Source organism: Anabas testudineus, chromosome 13 (genome assembly GCF_900324465.2).
Source record: "Anabas testudineus chromosome 13, fAnaTes1.2, whole genome shotgun sequence".
NCBI classification, from domain to species: Eukaryota; Metazoa; Chordata; class Actinopteri; order Anabantiformes; family Anabantidae; genus Anabas; species Anabas testudineus.
The window spans coordinates 12,807,077-12,823,648 of NC_046622.1; the positions used below are offsets into that span (position 1 = coordinate 12,807,077).

At 40.8% G+C, this 16,572-nt stretch overlaps 2 protein-coding genes across 4 annotated transcripts in view; one reads left to right on the top strand and one right to left on the bottom strand.

The window, feature by feature from the left end:
* veph1 (ventricular zone expressed PH domain-containing 1) overlaps positions 1–16,572 on the bottom strand; it is a 51,708-nt gene that overhangs the window by 22,759 nt on the left and 12,377 nt on the right. For all 3 annotated transcript variants that reach the window (XM_026374870.1, XM_026374862.1, XM_026374879.1), the window contains exons 5-6: positions 2,618–2,781; positions 1,539–1,748 (exon numbers count right to left, since the gene is read on the bottom strand). In XM_026374870.1, coding sequence (XP_026230655.1) covers positions 1,539–1,748; positions 2,618–2,781 — 374 coding nt within the window. The remainder of the gene's footprint in view (positions 1–1,538; positions 1,749–2,617; positions 2,782–16,572) is intronic.
* Positions 9,268–15,397, top strand: ptx3a (pentraxin 3, long a). The gene is made up of 4 exons (XM_026374903.1): positions 9,268–9,601; positions 11,593–11,752; positions 11,973–12,415; positions 13,406–15,397. The coding sequence occupies exons 1-4, from the start codon at positions 9,463–9,465 to the stop codon at positions 14,038–14,040; spliced, it is 1,377 nt and encodes a 458-aa protein (XP_026230688.1). The 5' UTR covers positions 9,268–9,462; the 3' UTR covers positions 14,041–15,397.

Genomic DNA, 16,572 nt, shown 5'->3' on the forward strand with positions numbered 1-16,572 from the left:
GTTGTGTTTTACATCTGCACAAAACAAGTTGATAGAGCTACGTTATGCACTACATACTGATATATTAGGCATGCATGTATACACAAAAGGATCAACCCTGAAATACTTTCCCATTTAACTCTGCAAGTAGTTGGAAGAAAGAAGATAAATAATAATTTGAATTTTTATGGATCGGTTCAAAACTTAAAATTGAACATAAACAGTTGTGCATGTTGAGGTCTACAGTATTTTATTTTCATATTTTGATCAGCTGCCAGCACAAGAGAAAATGTAGAGAATTCATCCTCTGGACACCATGAATGTCAGTACAAAGCTTCATGGAAATGTATTACATAACTGTTGTTATGTCTGAGTCTGTACTAATGTGGTAAACAGAATGTGGATTGTCTAAAATTACTGTTGGGTCAGTCCAGGTTTTTTTTCCTCCCCACACAAAACCAAGCTTATCAGACAAAGCTTAATTGCTGACCCTTCATGCATGCTGTCTGACTATGCATGTGATGCCTCAGCCGACATCAGTCCCTCCCTCTCCAGCTCATCAGTCAGCAGCAATGCCATCTTGCAGCTTGCTCCAGTTGCTAGGTCAATTAGGCTGTAATGAGGAACTCAAGTGTTTTAGCACAGGTCTCCAGTCACAGTCAAGTAATGGCTGAAACACCACGATTTTTTATTTATTTATTTGAAGACAAGAGCTATTAGGGGAAATCGAGCAGCCAAGTCTGCAGGGCAGCCAAGTGTTTTACTCACGGGTTGTCCAAAATGAGGCTCACAGGACACATTTAGCCTAGTTTGAAATAAATTGGTAATCTAAATCTTCCACTTATTGGTGGTTATTGGAACAGGACCTGTCGTCACATAAGTGCTATTTTGAGCCATGAATGCCATTGTCTCATCGAGTTGCTGCAGATGCATTAACATGCTGACCTGATGCAAAGCACAATTTATGTCACACACGATTTAATGCTGGAGGCTCTGACGCACACATGCATATGCACAAATGTGATTTTAGTGGTGTCTTTGTCAGCACATGTACAACAAGGTACTTCTCCTGAGGGTGATATTCATTCAAATTGCGTTATGGCTGCACCATTAGGCTACGACTTAACAAACTTGCTCTCAAACGACACCTTTTTTCTCTCACCAACAGCAGTTTGGATTCGTTGTAGTCCCCTACAGCGGTTGCTATATGTTTGTTTAGGACAGACGCTACTATTGAACAGAAAACAGTCAAAATCCTCTGGATCTGCACGACCTGTCCTGTGTGTGGCAGCATGTGTTTTACACTTGGCAGGACAACAGAGAACAAGTCATGTGAGGCTGCAGTTCATTCCTCCCTACTCACTAAAATAATCACTCCAGTGCTCGAGTAACTCTCTGTCTCTGTGTGTATGTGAGCGTGTATGAATGCACGCTGTCACGCTGACCTAAGATGCATTGAGAACTTTATTCCTGTTTTATTTGATCACAAACATTTGATTTTGTGATATGTCACACCTTAGAGGGAGAACTACTTGCGAACCGTCACTTTGTGTTTGTACCTCACTGATGATGCCAACAGCACCGTGGATTTTGGCCACATGACCCAGGAGAGCAGGGCATCGTTGTCCTACCATCCTCAGAGCTGGCAGGAAGCTGACTAACGAGGAAGGGCTGGCCTGTGAAACATCCACGAGAGCACCCAAAAGAGCCTCAGTCAGAGACTGATTACAGAGGTGACCGACCAGTGCGGGTACCTGGGGGCTCAACATCTGTATGGATAAAAAAGGAAAAACAAAGGACAGAGGGCACAAAGTGAAATCATTATATATCCTTTTTGATTGGATTACACTTGATTAACTGCGTGTACATCAACCCGACTAAACAGACGCTTCACGTGTTATTAATGAAGGTGAGAAGAGTGAGCTTGGAGCAAGATGAAGAGCCTGCAGACTATCAATAAACAAAAGCTTTACTGTAGCATTGTGAATAAACAGTTCCTCCTCATTATCTGTCCTTGTCACACTGGGTTACACTGAATCAGACTAACAATGCCCACCATTGCAGTCCTCCTGCTGCTACTTTTTTGAGTCACGTGTTGTGAATAATCACGGCATCAAACAGTATGTGTTCCTCTGAGAAAACATGTTCGGTTATGTAATTTCAAAATTGCATATCATTGTTAATTTTAATCTTTTCAATACCGCATCACTTCCAGTAAGTGAATACTAGCATACAGGAAAATTTGGTAAGTGCTGCGATGATTGCAGCTCACAGCAGAAATATTTTGTGTGTCAGTGTGGGGGGTAGAGATCAGAGTAACTCCAGATGGCTGGTTTTGATTCTCCATTGCATTGTTTTACCACCATGTGCTGTGTTTGCTGGAATGTGGTACTTTCCCTCATGCTGAACATCAACAGCTCTGCTCCAAAATATGCAGGATTAATGGGATTCCTACTGAGAAATGTGTACTAAACATGCGCTGACCCACTTACTCACTACTAACTATGCTCCAGTGGAATTTTCTACATTTTGACATCGGTATTGTAACTAACTACAAGTTCTAAAACATATTTTAAATGTCTTTGTATCTGTATAATTTATAATTAGAATTTACCCATAAAACTACAGAAACACTCACAAGCGGATGTTGCTCAGCAACCATTTGAATGAGTCGAATCAGGTGATGTTGCTCCGTGGACTCCAGTTGTGACATCATTGTAGTAAGGTTTCCAAGGTGGCAGTGGATGGTATCAGGTTGTCTGGGGTAAACGGATGGCAGCACTCGTAACAGCATGTGGTTACCTGACGAAGAGAGAGAGACACATGTTAGTGACAACAGTAAGGAAAAGGGTCACTGTAGAAAATCATACTGTGCCCACTGGTTTTCCAATGGGTATCTATCCACTGATAAGTGTACAGGTACGCTAGATGGTTTAGCTTTGGCCTCACGTAGTACTGTGAGGAGCCTCAGTTATTTTCAATTATAATATTTCCTTTACTTTGGCTATCAGCCTCTTCTCCCACTTCACCCTCTCTACTTTTAAGACTGAGCTTAAAACTTTCATTTTTAATTAAGCTTACAGTTAAAGTTGGCTCAGGTGACTCTGAACTATCTCTTAGTTATGCTGCTGTAGATTAGTCTGCTGGAGGACCTGTCTTAAATCCTTAAGCTCCTCTATTCTCCTCTCTCCATTTATATGACACCATTGCATGTCATTAGCTTGGTGTCTTCTCTCACCAATAGTTGTGCCTCCTCCTCTCTGTACCTTTCGGCAGGTATCCCCAGCGTCTGCGCTGCATGTTTCCAGTTTCTAGAATCCTGTCTAGTATTTTATTTTGTGCTTTTTGTTGAGATTCTACACTATATAAATACATTGAATTGAATAGATGCATGACAGCTTTATTACAAATGAAATATATATTAACCTTTTGCTGGAACACCATGAAGGACAATGTTTTTCACTCCATCAGTAACATCAATGTTACATGTAAGAATGTTTTTATGTGGAAGAAAACTTTACTGGATAGTTTAAGTGATAAATTCACTTTCTCCATTTGTGTTCTTTCTCCTAAACATGAGGCGAACCTTGCAACCTTGCTCTGTAAAAATGTGTCAGACTGCTCATATTTCTTGCTCCATAGTGTCACAACTCCCAGATCCAAACAAAAAACTTGGTGACAATTTTATTGTTACCACTAGAATCGATGGCTAAAACTAGGAAAATAAGACCCAGGTTGTATATAACTGCAACTTCCCTTTAAGCTGTTTGCGGTGTAGCTGTACAACACGGATATTTGCTGTAACTATTTACTCAGAGAACACACTATCCAGAGTCACGATAACATCTGTGTTAGGGGATAAAATGTTCTCCATTTGTTGTCAATATCCTTCCAGTGATGCTGTTGCATGAAAAACGCATGGCTGAACATAAAGGCAATTGTGAATCTGCACGAAGCTCGACAGAGCCCTCGGCATTACCCAACACCCCTTGACTCACGTATGAAACATCTTTAAATGATTCACATGGCTGAACAAAGGCTCCAGTTTTCAAATGCTAGCTCCATTATCCGGTGCCTTCTCAACAGTTCAAACAATGGCTTTTGTGTCTTGCGATAAACCAAAATCCAGACAACAAGAGACATTTTAACTTTATGTTTTAAAGCTTATTATTATTATTATTATTATTATTATTATTATTATTATTATTATTATTACTGTTATTATTATTAGTAGTGTAAAAGTTGAATAGAGCAGCAATGCAGATTATATGTGGTGTTAATGACCGGGGATGTATTCTAATATTTTACAGAACGTACAGTGTCTGGGACAGATGGAAACAATAACAGTGAAGAGAAAATTGATTTGACAAATACAGAGAAATAAATGAGCAGATGGACACTGAAGGAGAGACAATCTGAAACAGCCAGCTACCAGTTAGCTTAGCATAAAACCTGGACCCACATGTGTACAGATGGCTGGCTGACTTGTGTCCCTTTCCGTTGCCTTTAATCATAGAATATACTGGACAATATCACTGAGAGTCACGCAGCTCTAGATTTAAAACACTAATCACCAGATACAGGGCATTTACATAAGGGGAGAGCTGGTAATAACCATACAGCCAAGTCAGCATTTACAGGTCTGTTCAGAGGAATGTTAAAAGGCAGGAGGAGACGAGAGTCTGCACAGAAACACGCTGAGGACGATTTATAGAGATTACCTGTGTAAGTAGCATGCACACTGTACCCTGAGGCACACTTATAAACACAACTTGGCTGAATAAACTCCTATAATTCTGGTGAGTTGTTGATTATACATTGAATATATTATATTTCAGGAGCCTTGTTTTTTTCAGTTTTATTTGACTGTGTGTGTTTGTGTGTGTGTATCTGACCTTCATACCTTCATGCCAGCATACACCCATCCCAACATCACGACTTCCAAATCTCAGTCAAATATCCTGAAGTGACCTTTGCTCCTTCAGCAAACAAAGGTGACATTTTTGAAAAGTTCCTCCAACATTTTCCATGAGGAAAGAGGAGAATCTGCTAACTGAGCTGTCAAACTATTGTGAGGAGGCAGGAGAGGACATAATGGGTTTCTGTCAGCGTGCGCTTTTTCCAAATGTCACATTAGAATCCCAAAGTGAGTCATAAAATCAATTCTGGAGACAAAGTTAACTCTTAATAAAAAATAACTTCAATACATCTGTTGGCTATCTTAAAGTGATATTCTTTCTTTGTGCCTGATGCATTTAAATGCCTCTGTGCATGCTTCTATAAAGACCGAAAGTCCTAAGAGGACAGTAAAACAGGGAAAAATGATTTTAGTCTCTGCTGTTGATACAGTTTCTGGTAAAAAGCCATTACAACCCACAGCAATGACAAAAACATACACTGAAGGTATAACTAACAGAACGGGGACGTGCAGCCTCTGAGAAGTCAACACATGTATATTTTTTTATTTAGGAAAAGACATTTTAGCTCCTTAAAACCCTGTCTTAGTACTTGAAATGGTTGTATGGAAGTAGATAGAAATCATTGAAAATACAAACAAACAAAGCAAACTTCTTTGTCTTCTCCAGTTTATTGCTAGTAGCAACAATTTTCTTATATTGTCTTATATTAATCAGGAATCAAAACTGTTTTCTGTCATTATTGCGTCTATATTTAAAGAAATAACTTATCAACTATGAATGAACTCCTACACAATGGTATAGTAAAAATAAACTGCAGAGATCAGCACAAATTATATCCAGAGGGGCGTTTCTGAAAAGCTTTACGAGTTAAACATGTTTTCTGGAGCTTCGAACACTCTTTTCATGTCCAGTAAGTCGTATATCACGCGGATCGAGTAACCTCAGGTGAGCGAGGGCAGGGAGAAAGTGTCAAATCAAAATGTAAAAGCCAGGAGACAAGAGACAAATCTCTTCCAGAAATACTATGTCTTTGGGATTCTGTGCATTTTTATTGCATGAACAAATCCCCCTGCAAGGATCTAGGCCCCTATTCAATGTGCCTGCCCAGTTTTCTAGAAGGGATCCAGTTACTAGAGTGCAAATACATACAAGGATTTTTTATTACATGACACAAATAGTTTATTTCATAAAACTATTTAAAATCTATATGATAAAATGAACATCACGACAGCTAAACTCAAATTCATAGATCTAAATCCAAACACACAGAGAGAATGACACTGTCTCCTGCAAAGTTTAAACTTGATGACACACTTCCCCTTTCACCCAGAAAGCGTTACCCCATCAAACTCTTTCCGTGTGTCAGCGGAAGCAAAAATATCATGTCCATTGTGGAACTGCGCCTCCTCTTTTGTTACTGATTAAAAATACTTTCAGACTACAATAATTCCCAAACATCCAAAGTAATCATCATTTTTTTTCTGTTTCTGTTCAGTCAGCAGAAATTAAGTGCAGCTGGAGGCATGTCTGACACATCTACATACTTGATATCATATTCTCCCTTGTTGTAAACTCATTTGAATAAATCACACTCAGTCAAATCCCAGAGTTATTTGTCACTGCAACCCAAAGAATTACTCAGAACTACTTCCTGAACTGACGCTGCTATGGTCAACGTGTTTGAATGAATATAAATATACATGAATACAACAAATAAAAACTACTTGGTTAGGATAAAAAATCATGGTTAAAAGAAGAGGTGACTTATACAAACTCCTTTATCCATGTATCAAGTTCCTGTCAGTCAGTTCCCCCATTTATCGGCATCTTTTTGTTTCAGCCGTTTTAATAATTACAAATCCAGTACTTCTTGTGTGAATGGTGACACAATTCCCAGTATTTAAGTAAACAAACGGAGGTTAAACAAAATATAATTTCCTGGAAACACGATATATTTGCAATATACAGTATATAACCTTTCTGATGAAGCATACACACACTGACGTGATTTAATGGTCTGTCTGAGGAGAATCTGTTTCCAGGTAGCTTTCTAGCTCTTGTCAAACTCAGGTGGCAACGATTAAGGAAATCATGGAAGCATTAACTTACACCTCAGTCGTGTATTAGTATAAATGTCAAAAACCACAGTATGTTTGTTGAATATTTTTTACAACTAAAACGAGACGAAAACTGATAAAAGCAATCAATGAAAACAGGAGCTGTGTAGATATATATTACATTTTTACAAATAAAAACTAAATGATGAGATGGGCCAAACCGATTTTCTCTACAGCCGGCAGGTTGTAGAACTCTCTGCCACCACTACCACACTCGTTTCAGTGACTACATTTGATTTTCAGGGACGGTGATGATGTGTGACTCCTGTCCGTCATTGTCCAGTTCCATGGGAGCACAGGTGCAGTGCTAAATGTTTCTCAAAATCTCAAAATCGATTATTAATTTTCACATTTGAATGTGATTTGACTACAGCGTACCCACATGTTTTCTGTGGCTTTAACACTAAGAAAATATCTTTTTGTTTTCATTCACTCTACGGCTGCCATTAAGAAAAACTTGTTTTTCCCTGGGTGACACAAAGTTTCTCACAGATTTTTTTGTTTGATTTAAAGACATCAATGTGGTATGAATTGAAAGATTATAATCCAAGCTTTCATCAGAAAGCCTGGGCTTGTTTCTTTGTTTTGAGTTATGAGAATAATATGGCCTAAACCGAATGGCTGGCATCTTAATCATTCGCGCTTTCAAGGAAATGAATCTTATGGTTGACAGCGGGAACAAGTGGGTATAAGTTAACACGCTGACCTTTACGCAATAACAGTAACTTCAAAAAAGGGTGAAAACCAGAGTTTGACTGAACTCACTTGAAGTGTAACTACACCCAGCAGTGATGTGCTGACACACCCTGGGGTGCACTCCTCCACAGTACATCACCAATTCCCTCAAACCAAAATAATACCATAAATTTAACTGGCAAAGAAGTACATTTCAAAATACTGCAGTACATAGTTTTTTTTCTGCCATTGTAATTCCTCTATTGCAAAATAGAGGCATTTCACTGCTCACAAACATGCACACACAGTGTAGAAATCCACCTACTGTGTTTCAGGCTTTTTGAGAGAGAGAGAAAAAACAGACACAATGATAGAGACACAGGCAGACAGAAAGATGGAGGGAGGGGCGGTGGGACAAAAGTGGGAGAGGGGGCAAACCCTGAAATTCCATGAGGAAGTGATTATTTCCATTCCCTTGAAAATTCACCCAAGTGCACAGACACACACACACACACACACACTCATCATATAGACATGCATACAGTACTCACAGACATGCACACAAACACACACGGTATAGCTGACATATAAATAAATAAACAGAGTGAAGCAGGAGAACAATAAAGCCATTTAGAACCCCCTGATGTCTGGGTTTCATTCAAACCCCCCCCCCCCCACACAATCCACACACACACACACACACACACACACACACACACACACACACACACACACACACACACACACACACACATCTCTACATGGGGCCAAAATCAGGAAGCTTCGTGTTCTCTGATTCCTCTCCTTCCTTTCCACTACCGCCCACCTCCTCTCTCTCTCTATCTCTATGAGTCACAGGAGCTGCAGTTATATCAGATTACCACATAGAGGCTACCTCCAACGTTGCATTACTCACCGCCTCGCTTGCGGGCCAGGGCACTGCTTTTATATTTCTTTATTTTTACAGCCAAATGTTGAAAGGATGGAAATTTAGAGGAATGTTTGCACATTTCCTCATACAGGTATTCCCCTATGTGTTTGAATGTATAATTTAGTTTAACAACTGTGTTTATTAGTATTACAGTAGAAGTTTAGATGAGCATATGGACACTTCTTTATTAAGAGCTTTGGTTAAGAGTTATTATAGTTACAAAGTACATTACAAATGACAGTGGATTAAAAGTATTTCATTTAACAAAAGACAAAACACGAGGAAAAATTCTTAAATATTTCAGACAGAGCAAAATTATAAACTGAGATAAGGCAGAAAACAGAAATCTTTATTAGCTATAATGATTTGGAAGATAAAACAATAAAATTAATAACACAACCCAAAAATACAGTGTACACATGGGGTCAAGTTTAAGATCATCAATATCAAAGTCAGTGGAAAGCTCTAATAATACTGTATAGATTTACAAATGTGTGTACAGCCTCTCTCTCTTGTTGGAGTACTCTACATTGCTGGGCTTCCTGCCAAAAGATTGCTCAGCATTTAACAAGGGGGGGGCTCCAAGAGCGCTAGAGGTGGGGAGTCATTAAGGAGGAGGGACAAATACAGTATGAGAGAGTGAAGGGTTGAAAAGGAGAGTGGAGGACCTGCAGTGATCTAGAACGTGAGAGAGACAGAGAGAAGCAGCAGAGGAATCCAAAACACACACAGACAACCTGATATACTCACAAATAGACTGACAGTCAGAGACTGACCGCCACAGGAGGCTACCACACACATAAATAAATATCTCTAACCATCAGTCAGCAGCAACAGCATCATGTTTCCGTGGAGGCTCCTCCGGGCGGTGTGTGCGCTGTCAGTGTGTGTGTGTCTGGCTTTCGCCTATGAGGATGATACCGAGGTCAACTACTCTGACCACTTCTATAATGACATCACACAGGGAGAGACACCAGAACGTGAGTATTAAACTATGTGCTTGTCTGTGTGTGTGTGTGTGTGTGTGTGTGCATGTGGTGGAACCAAAGATTTATCTGATTGAAATGATTGTGGCTGAAAAATGTTGATTTCTTGTAGGATGTAAGCATTTTTTTTGTGTGAGAGCTGTGACATGGACTTCAGATTACTGACCACAGTGGAAATCAATATGTGACATGCTATGTCGTAAGGTTTCACTACTCATCCAAGTAGCTTCTTCAGTCACACTGCACTTGCCATGACTCAACTTCCAGACATCTTTGCCTGGCTGAGTTAAAATCTGCACAGACAATGCATCATGATGACATTCTTCTCTCATTTGTTTTGGGAGGCATCGCTTTTTTCTGTGGTGGGGAGAGAGAAAGAGAGAGAGAGAAGAATACGTTCATGGGTGTGAGTGCATGTGTTTCTGTGTGCACACTGGATGTTGCATTTGTTTTTTTGTTTTAAACACCAACAGTGAACAGGCAGGAAACTTTGCTCTGGGCACAGCCTGAGATGTGATTGAACAAGATTCGAGGCTAAAACTGAGAGTGATTGACTGAGAACAGTGAAATACAAGCACGTGCATTATAAGTGCCAAAGCAAAACTGAGAGATGGAGGAAAGGGAACAGAAAGATGGACAAAGAAAAAAAGGGCAGCTCATGTGAGGTAAATACCGTGTGTGCAGATGTGTGAGGAAGAAGAGAGGAGGAGGACACAGACCAATGCTTGTGACCTGCTCAAATCAAAAGTAGATTTGTAATGACTGAGGACAACATGAGCAGCAGAGGTCATAACACTGCTCAAAGACAAATGAAAGGCTAACAAGTCAAAAACAAGTATAATCAGTAATATTAGTGAATTAATTATTTTTAAATCAATCCATCCATCCATCAACATAACACTTCACACAATTAACAGTAAATAACCACCTCTCTCAACTTACTGAGGGAGATTAGGTGTGATAACTGACACTGAGAGTCCTCAAACACAGCAGCTTAAAAGGTGCACAAAGGTTCAACAATCCAAATGAATCAAATCTCACTCTTTGACAGGGCTTTTACACTCTGCTCACGCCCAGGTCCATTAAAATCAGCCTTAAGTCAGAAGAAGCATGAACCTTCTGACTACTTTACTCTGAACCCTGGGGACAGGCAGCCAAACAAATCCTGCAGTCTTGTGATAAAGTCCCTTCAGAATACATTTGCAGGTATAAACAGTTTGTGGTCGAGAGGCTCACATGTTAATCAGAACGGCGTGTCTGGCACAGATTCTCACTCCAGGATTGTTTTACCCCTGGTTTACGCCTCAGCTCCTCTCCACTCTGGTTATCGGTCTGTCTCCTCCCAGCAGATCTTCCCCTTCCCTTTCCTACCTTATTTTCCTGCCAGATGATCTCAGATGATCTTTGCAGGGAAAGCAGCAGTCAGACATGTATGGTTTATGACCCAATTGTTATCTAAACCTCACTTGTGCTAGTGGAAAAAGTATGTGAACCCTTGGAATTACTAGCTGGTTGACCCCCCTCCCACCTTGGCAGCCATAAACTCGACCAGGCGCTTCCTGTAGCTGAGGTTGAGACCTGCACATCGTTCAGGAGGAATTTTAGCTCATTCATCAACTTAGATGAAGATCAGATCCCGTTTTATGACAAATTTAGGCAGAAAACCATGAAATTCACACACAGGATCACATACTTTGTTAGCCACTGTTTATACAGTACTTTTTTCTCCCTTTCTCTTTATAATTATGACTTTGAAGTCCCTGCTTAGCCTGGAGAGTATGTTCAACTCAGCACATTTGATAAATGTTAAATATATTTGCTGTTTTCTCTGACTGAAGGCACACCTGCTCTTGTTTTTGGTAAATAATTACCATATACATGACAAGTAGAATCCCCCTCTACAAACATAATGTAAAAAAAAAGTAAAAAAAAATCTCTTAGATAACTTCATTTCATCTTTGTCTTTTCTAAATCCCTCTCTCCAGCAACACCAAGCTCTGCGCCCTGCAGTTCTCGGGACCTGACCAAGTGGGACAAAATCTTCTCAATGCTGGAAAACAGTCAGATGAGGGAGAACATGCTGCTTCAATATGCAGACGATATCATCAAGGTAGAGATGGGGTCACTGCGCGGAGAAATGCTCAGGTTGGTTGGACAAAGGAACAAGTGGTCAGAGTTTCAAAAGGAAGGAATGTGTTTTTATAGTAGCTGGATAAACGAAGCTAAAACTTGAGCAACACAGATACAATAGTACGTCAAGACTGAAACTCAAGAGTTCAATATGATCGATTTTAAAAACAAATTCATGAGTTTTTGCTTTTAGTTAAAATGAAAACGTTTCTTTTCTATTGGTCCTCTTGGTCAGATTTGTAGCTCAGTATGGTGGCTCCTGTGGGGCTGCAGTAGAGACTACAGGAAGAAGAATGGCCCTGCAGCTGGAGAGCCGCCTCCGAGACATCTTGGAGCGCCTCAGACTTGGAGGTCGAACTTCTGCTGCTGCTTCTGACGATCCTGTCGGTAATCCCAACAACCTGGAGGTGATGCTACAACAGCTCCTCACCGCAGCGCAAACACAAGCTTCCCGACTCGCCAAGCTGGAAACCAGCTGCTTCACCAGTCCTGGTGCTGAGATGGGGGTGAATATAAAGACAGGATTTGGGCTTCCAGAGGATGGAGGGGCTGGGCACCAGGAGCAGGAGGTCACATCACGAGATGTGGCTTTAGACGGGATGCTGACTGCACTGCAAAACACGAGAGAGGAGCTGGAGCAGGTCCTGAAGTCATCGAGGCAGAGACATCTACCTGCAGGTAGGATAGCCACCTAACATGAATCATTGATTTGGTTTCACGTCTCTTCAAAGGCACGCCTCACGCCGAACAGACAGTTATTCAAATAACCGCTTAAACACACTTACTCATCCCACAAAAACTCACACACATTCACAGTCCAGAAATCTAACACAGTCCTACACACACTTAGAAGAGAGGGAGGTCCAATTATTAGCTGGTCGCCACAAAAAAGGCCACACCAAAGGAGAACCAGATGGAAACGATCATGAACACACACACACACGCACACACAAAGCAAGCTCAAAATGCCTTTGGCACTGATGTTTTGTGGCAGAAACGTGAGACAAATGTAATCTCCAGTTTTCTATAGGTAAGGAGCACGTCTGCTAACTGGAGGGAGAGATGGAAAGAGAGGAAAGGAAATGAGGGGATGATGTCGGGGCAGGTAGAGGGTAGAGAGCAAGCAAAACTAATGGAGGTGGAGGGAAAAGACTGAAGTAGAAGGATTAGGTCGACAAGCGCAGCTTTCCACATGGTGAATTCAATTTGTGTAATGTTTGCACACACACACACACACACACACACACACACACACACACACACACACACACACACACACACACTATACCACCAACAGAGCTTTAAATTGCCTGGAAAAGCCTCACTTAAAGGAATACGGCGCACATACAACAGTGCTTCTGGGTGATACGTCCTCAAAAATTTGCCAAAAACATTGGCTTTCACAATGCGGGGAAATGAGGCAGAACCAAAACCAATGAACCAGATGACCCGGAGCGGGACGTGTCTGTGAGTGTGTGGTGATCACCTGACTGTGAACTGATTTTGATTGTCTCTCATTCAACCAGACTTCCACATCTAATCCTCTTTTTCAAAACAGCTTTCATTTGTGTGCCACGTAAAAGTTACCAGCACTTTGCAGATACCTTGCAGACGTCCCTGAACTGCAATCAATTATCACATACTAAATCACATCTTCTTGTTGACTAGGTTGCGAGATGGCCCTCCTCTTTCCCATGCGTTCCAGTCGAATCTACACCACCGTCCTACCAGATGTCCCCCTCTCCACCTCCACCTTCACGGTGTGCATGTGGGTAAAGCCAACCGCCACCTCCAACAAAACGGTGCTGTTCTCCTACGGAAACAACCGCAACCCACACGAGATCCAGCTGCTTCTCGGTCAAACCTCTGTATTTTTCACCATCGGAGGAGAGGCTCATCTGGTGGAGGCACGCGATGTGGTCAACTCAGGGGAGTGGATCCACTTGTGTGGGGCTTGGTCCTCCAAGCAGGGCCTGGCGTTCCTGTGGGCAGGTGGGAAAAAGGTGGCCTCTACCCCCGGAGTGGCTGAGGGACACGTCTTACCCGATGGAGGCTCACTCCAGCTGGGGCAGGAAAGGAATGGTTGCTGCTCTCGCTTGCCAGGGTTTGAGGGAGGCTTCGATTCCAAGCTGGCCTTCGCTGGGAAGATGACAGGGGTGAACATGTGGGACAGGATGCTGTCAGAGGACGAAATTTCCCGACTGGCTGTGCAGGAGGGCCGAGGCTGTGAGCAGAGGGGTAACATGGTGGCTTGGGGAGTGACTGAAATGGTGCCACATGGAGGCGCTCAGTTCACCAACTAACAGACTTCTACTGTCCATGATTTTCATTAGAATCATCATCATTATCATCATCATCTTCATCAATATCAAATACGTTTTCATGCTAAAGCTGAAGACAGCAACTTGCAACAGCTTTTATAATCATCAACCTCGTTCCTGTAGTTAGATGTCTGAATTATTATCATGACATTAACACTGTTTCATTTATCATCTTTATTGCTATTACCATGAAATTTAATGCTGCGATGAACTCTACTGGAACTGTTCAAATGAGAGAGAAAGCCAACGCTGTGAGAGACTGAACACTTTATTTTTCTAACATAACCTCTTGAAGTGAGGCCATAACACACACACTCTGCACTCATTGGAACACACACACAGTACAGTACATTAAGCTCAGAAAACGTGTACTGTAGCAGGAAATGTGCTGCAAGCATTTGCCAAAGATTTAATTAGACTCCAGGAAAGACAAACAGTCTATTGTTGAAGTGAACGGGTTCTGAGCCAGTAAATGGAGTAATCCCTAGACAGATATGCAGGGGAGGAAAATAGGAGGTCACAGTTATTGCAAGAGATAATCTTGTAATTGCATAGTAATTATGCATTTTCGTTTTTTTAACATCTAGATTTGTGCAGAAATGACTGAAGCGCTGCGTAATCCGCCATCAATGCAAAATCCGATCTCCCCTTCGCATTTTTCAGGGGAATGTTAATTAATGAAACGTCTGCTTTTCTACCTTTACAGTCTGGTAGGTTCAGTTATGAGAAGTGAGTGTTAATGTGTTAGTGTTAATGATGTGTTGTAATGTTGTAGTACAATATGTGATGTATGAAAATACTTGTTCCTGAAAACTGCTGTACTTGCTTTTCATTTCAAGCACGGCCAACTAGCGACTCTAGAAATAGCTTCAAATCAAATCATTTTAACAACTTATTGTTTTATTATCATAATGTTTTTTGAATTTATTAAAGTTTAAAACCGTTGTACAACCTTACATTTGCAAACCTGTACTTAAAGTCACAAAGTGTTTACATTAATATGAATTATATAAATTCTCTTCTTGTCTCTTAAGTTTTTTTCTCACTACTTTGCATTTAATTATAGAGTTTTCTGTTTTTTTTTGATACTGCATACATTTTGTCATGTGAGATTGAGTCATTGTTCATTGTTTTTATGATATGATAAAAAAAAAACCCGAGGACAAAGTTTACACAGTCTAATCTTTTATTAATTAAGTTGTCTTGTATAATACTGTAAATTGCTTTTGTTGTTGTTGTTAAAACGGTGAAACTGAATGTATTTTGTACATAAATATGTTTTCCATAACATATTTGGATGAATGGATAATGAATTATGAATAAAAATATTAAACTTACAGTATTTTCTCTTGTTGTGATACAGCTGATGGTTTATGTTGCATCAAATCTACACTCACACTCACTACTGTACAGCCGAGCCGCCATGAAACACTTTGGTCAACTTATGGTTAGGTGTATTGTTCAAGATCGCCAGGTGATGCTTAAAAGAAACTAATTTGAACGACATATTGTCCAATCACACCACAATGCAACGTGTTTAGAATGAAAACCAGTCTTCATAGTGGGAAGGAGGGACTATATTATTGACCCATTTGGGGAAAACTGTGCAAATATTGTTGCAGTCTCTTCTGGGAGACATTCAAAGTTGAACTGTGCACATGGCTGGTGCTACAAATAGCAGAGAATGAACAGTCAAGAATGGAAACAAGAGCCGGAGAGTGAAGTTCCTTTCTCACCTACACACAGCTGGTCAAAGCCTGAGCAAAAGGGGGTGTGAATGTCAAGCTGCAGAATCTGTTGGACACAGCTCCCACAATTACTGATGTTGAGCAAGAAGAGGGTTTTCATTACCACTACTTCAGTGTTGTGTGTTTATAAAGCTGTAAATAATGTAACAAGAAAAAATCCAAATTCTCAACGTTGCAGCAAAGATTCAAGTTTAAAGCACAGAGATTATGATAAACTGTACATAATATATGATAAGAATTCATTATATGTGCCATAACGGCATAAACTACATAAACTACTTGCTGCTTAAAATGCTGTATGCCATTTGAAAGAATGTTCCCATCTGCTCACAGTTTATGGTGGCACATCCTGTTATTGGCCCATTAGTGACATATAACAGGTTTCTCCTGCAGCCACAACCTCTGCGTAGTCTCCAACCGCGACCAGTTACGAAATGGAAACGCTCCTCAGCTCCCCTCACTCTCCTCTTGTTTTGCCTTCTGGTAACCTCACAGACCAGAGTGCAGTGGCTGCATATGTTTCACAGCAGGGGACACCCCCCCCCCCCATCCCCCCCCCAAAAAAAGACAGACAACATAGAGAGATGACACATTTTAAACTTTAGTGTTGGGTTAAAATCAGGTTTTACCTTCAAGGAAGGAGGAACTTCAAAATCCCTATGAGGTCAAAGCAATGCCATATGTTTTTAATGCGTGTGTGTGTGAGACATCTGATAATGACTGAGTCTTGTTGTTGCTTACTGTAGCAGGCTATAAAAACCTTCAC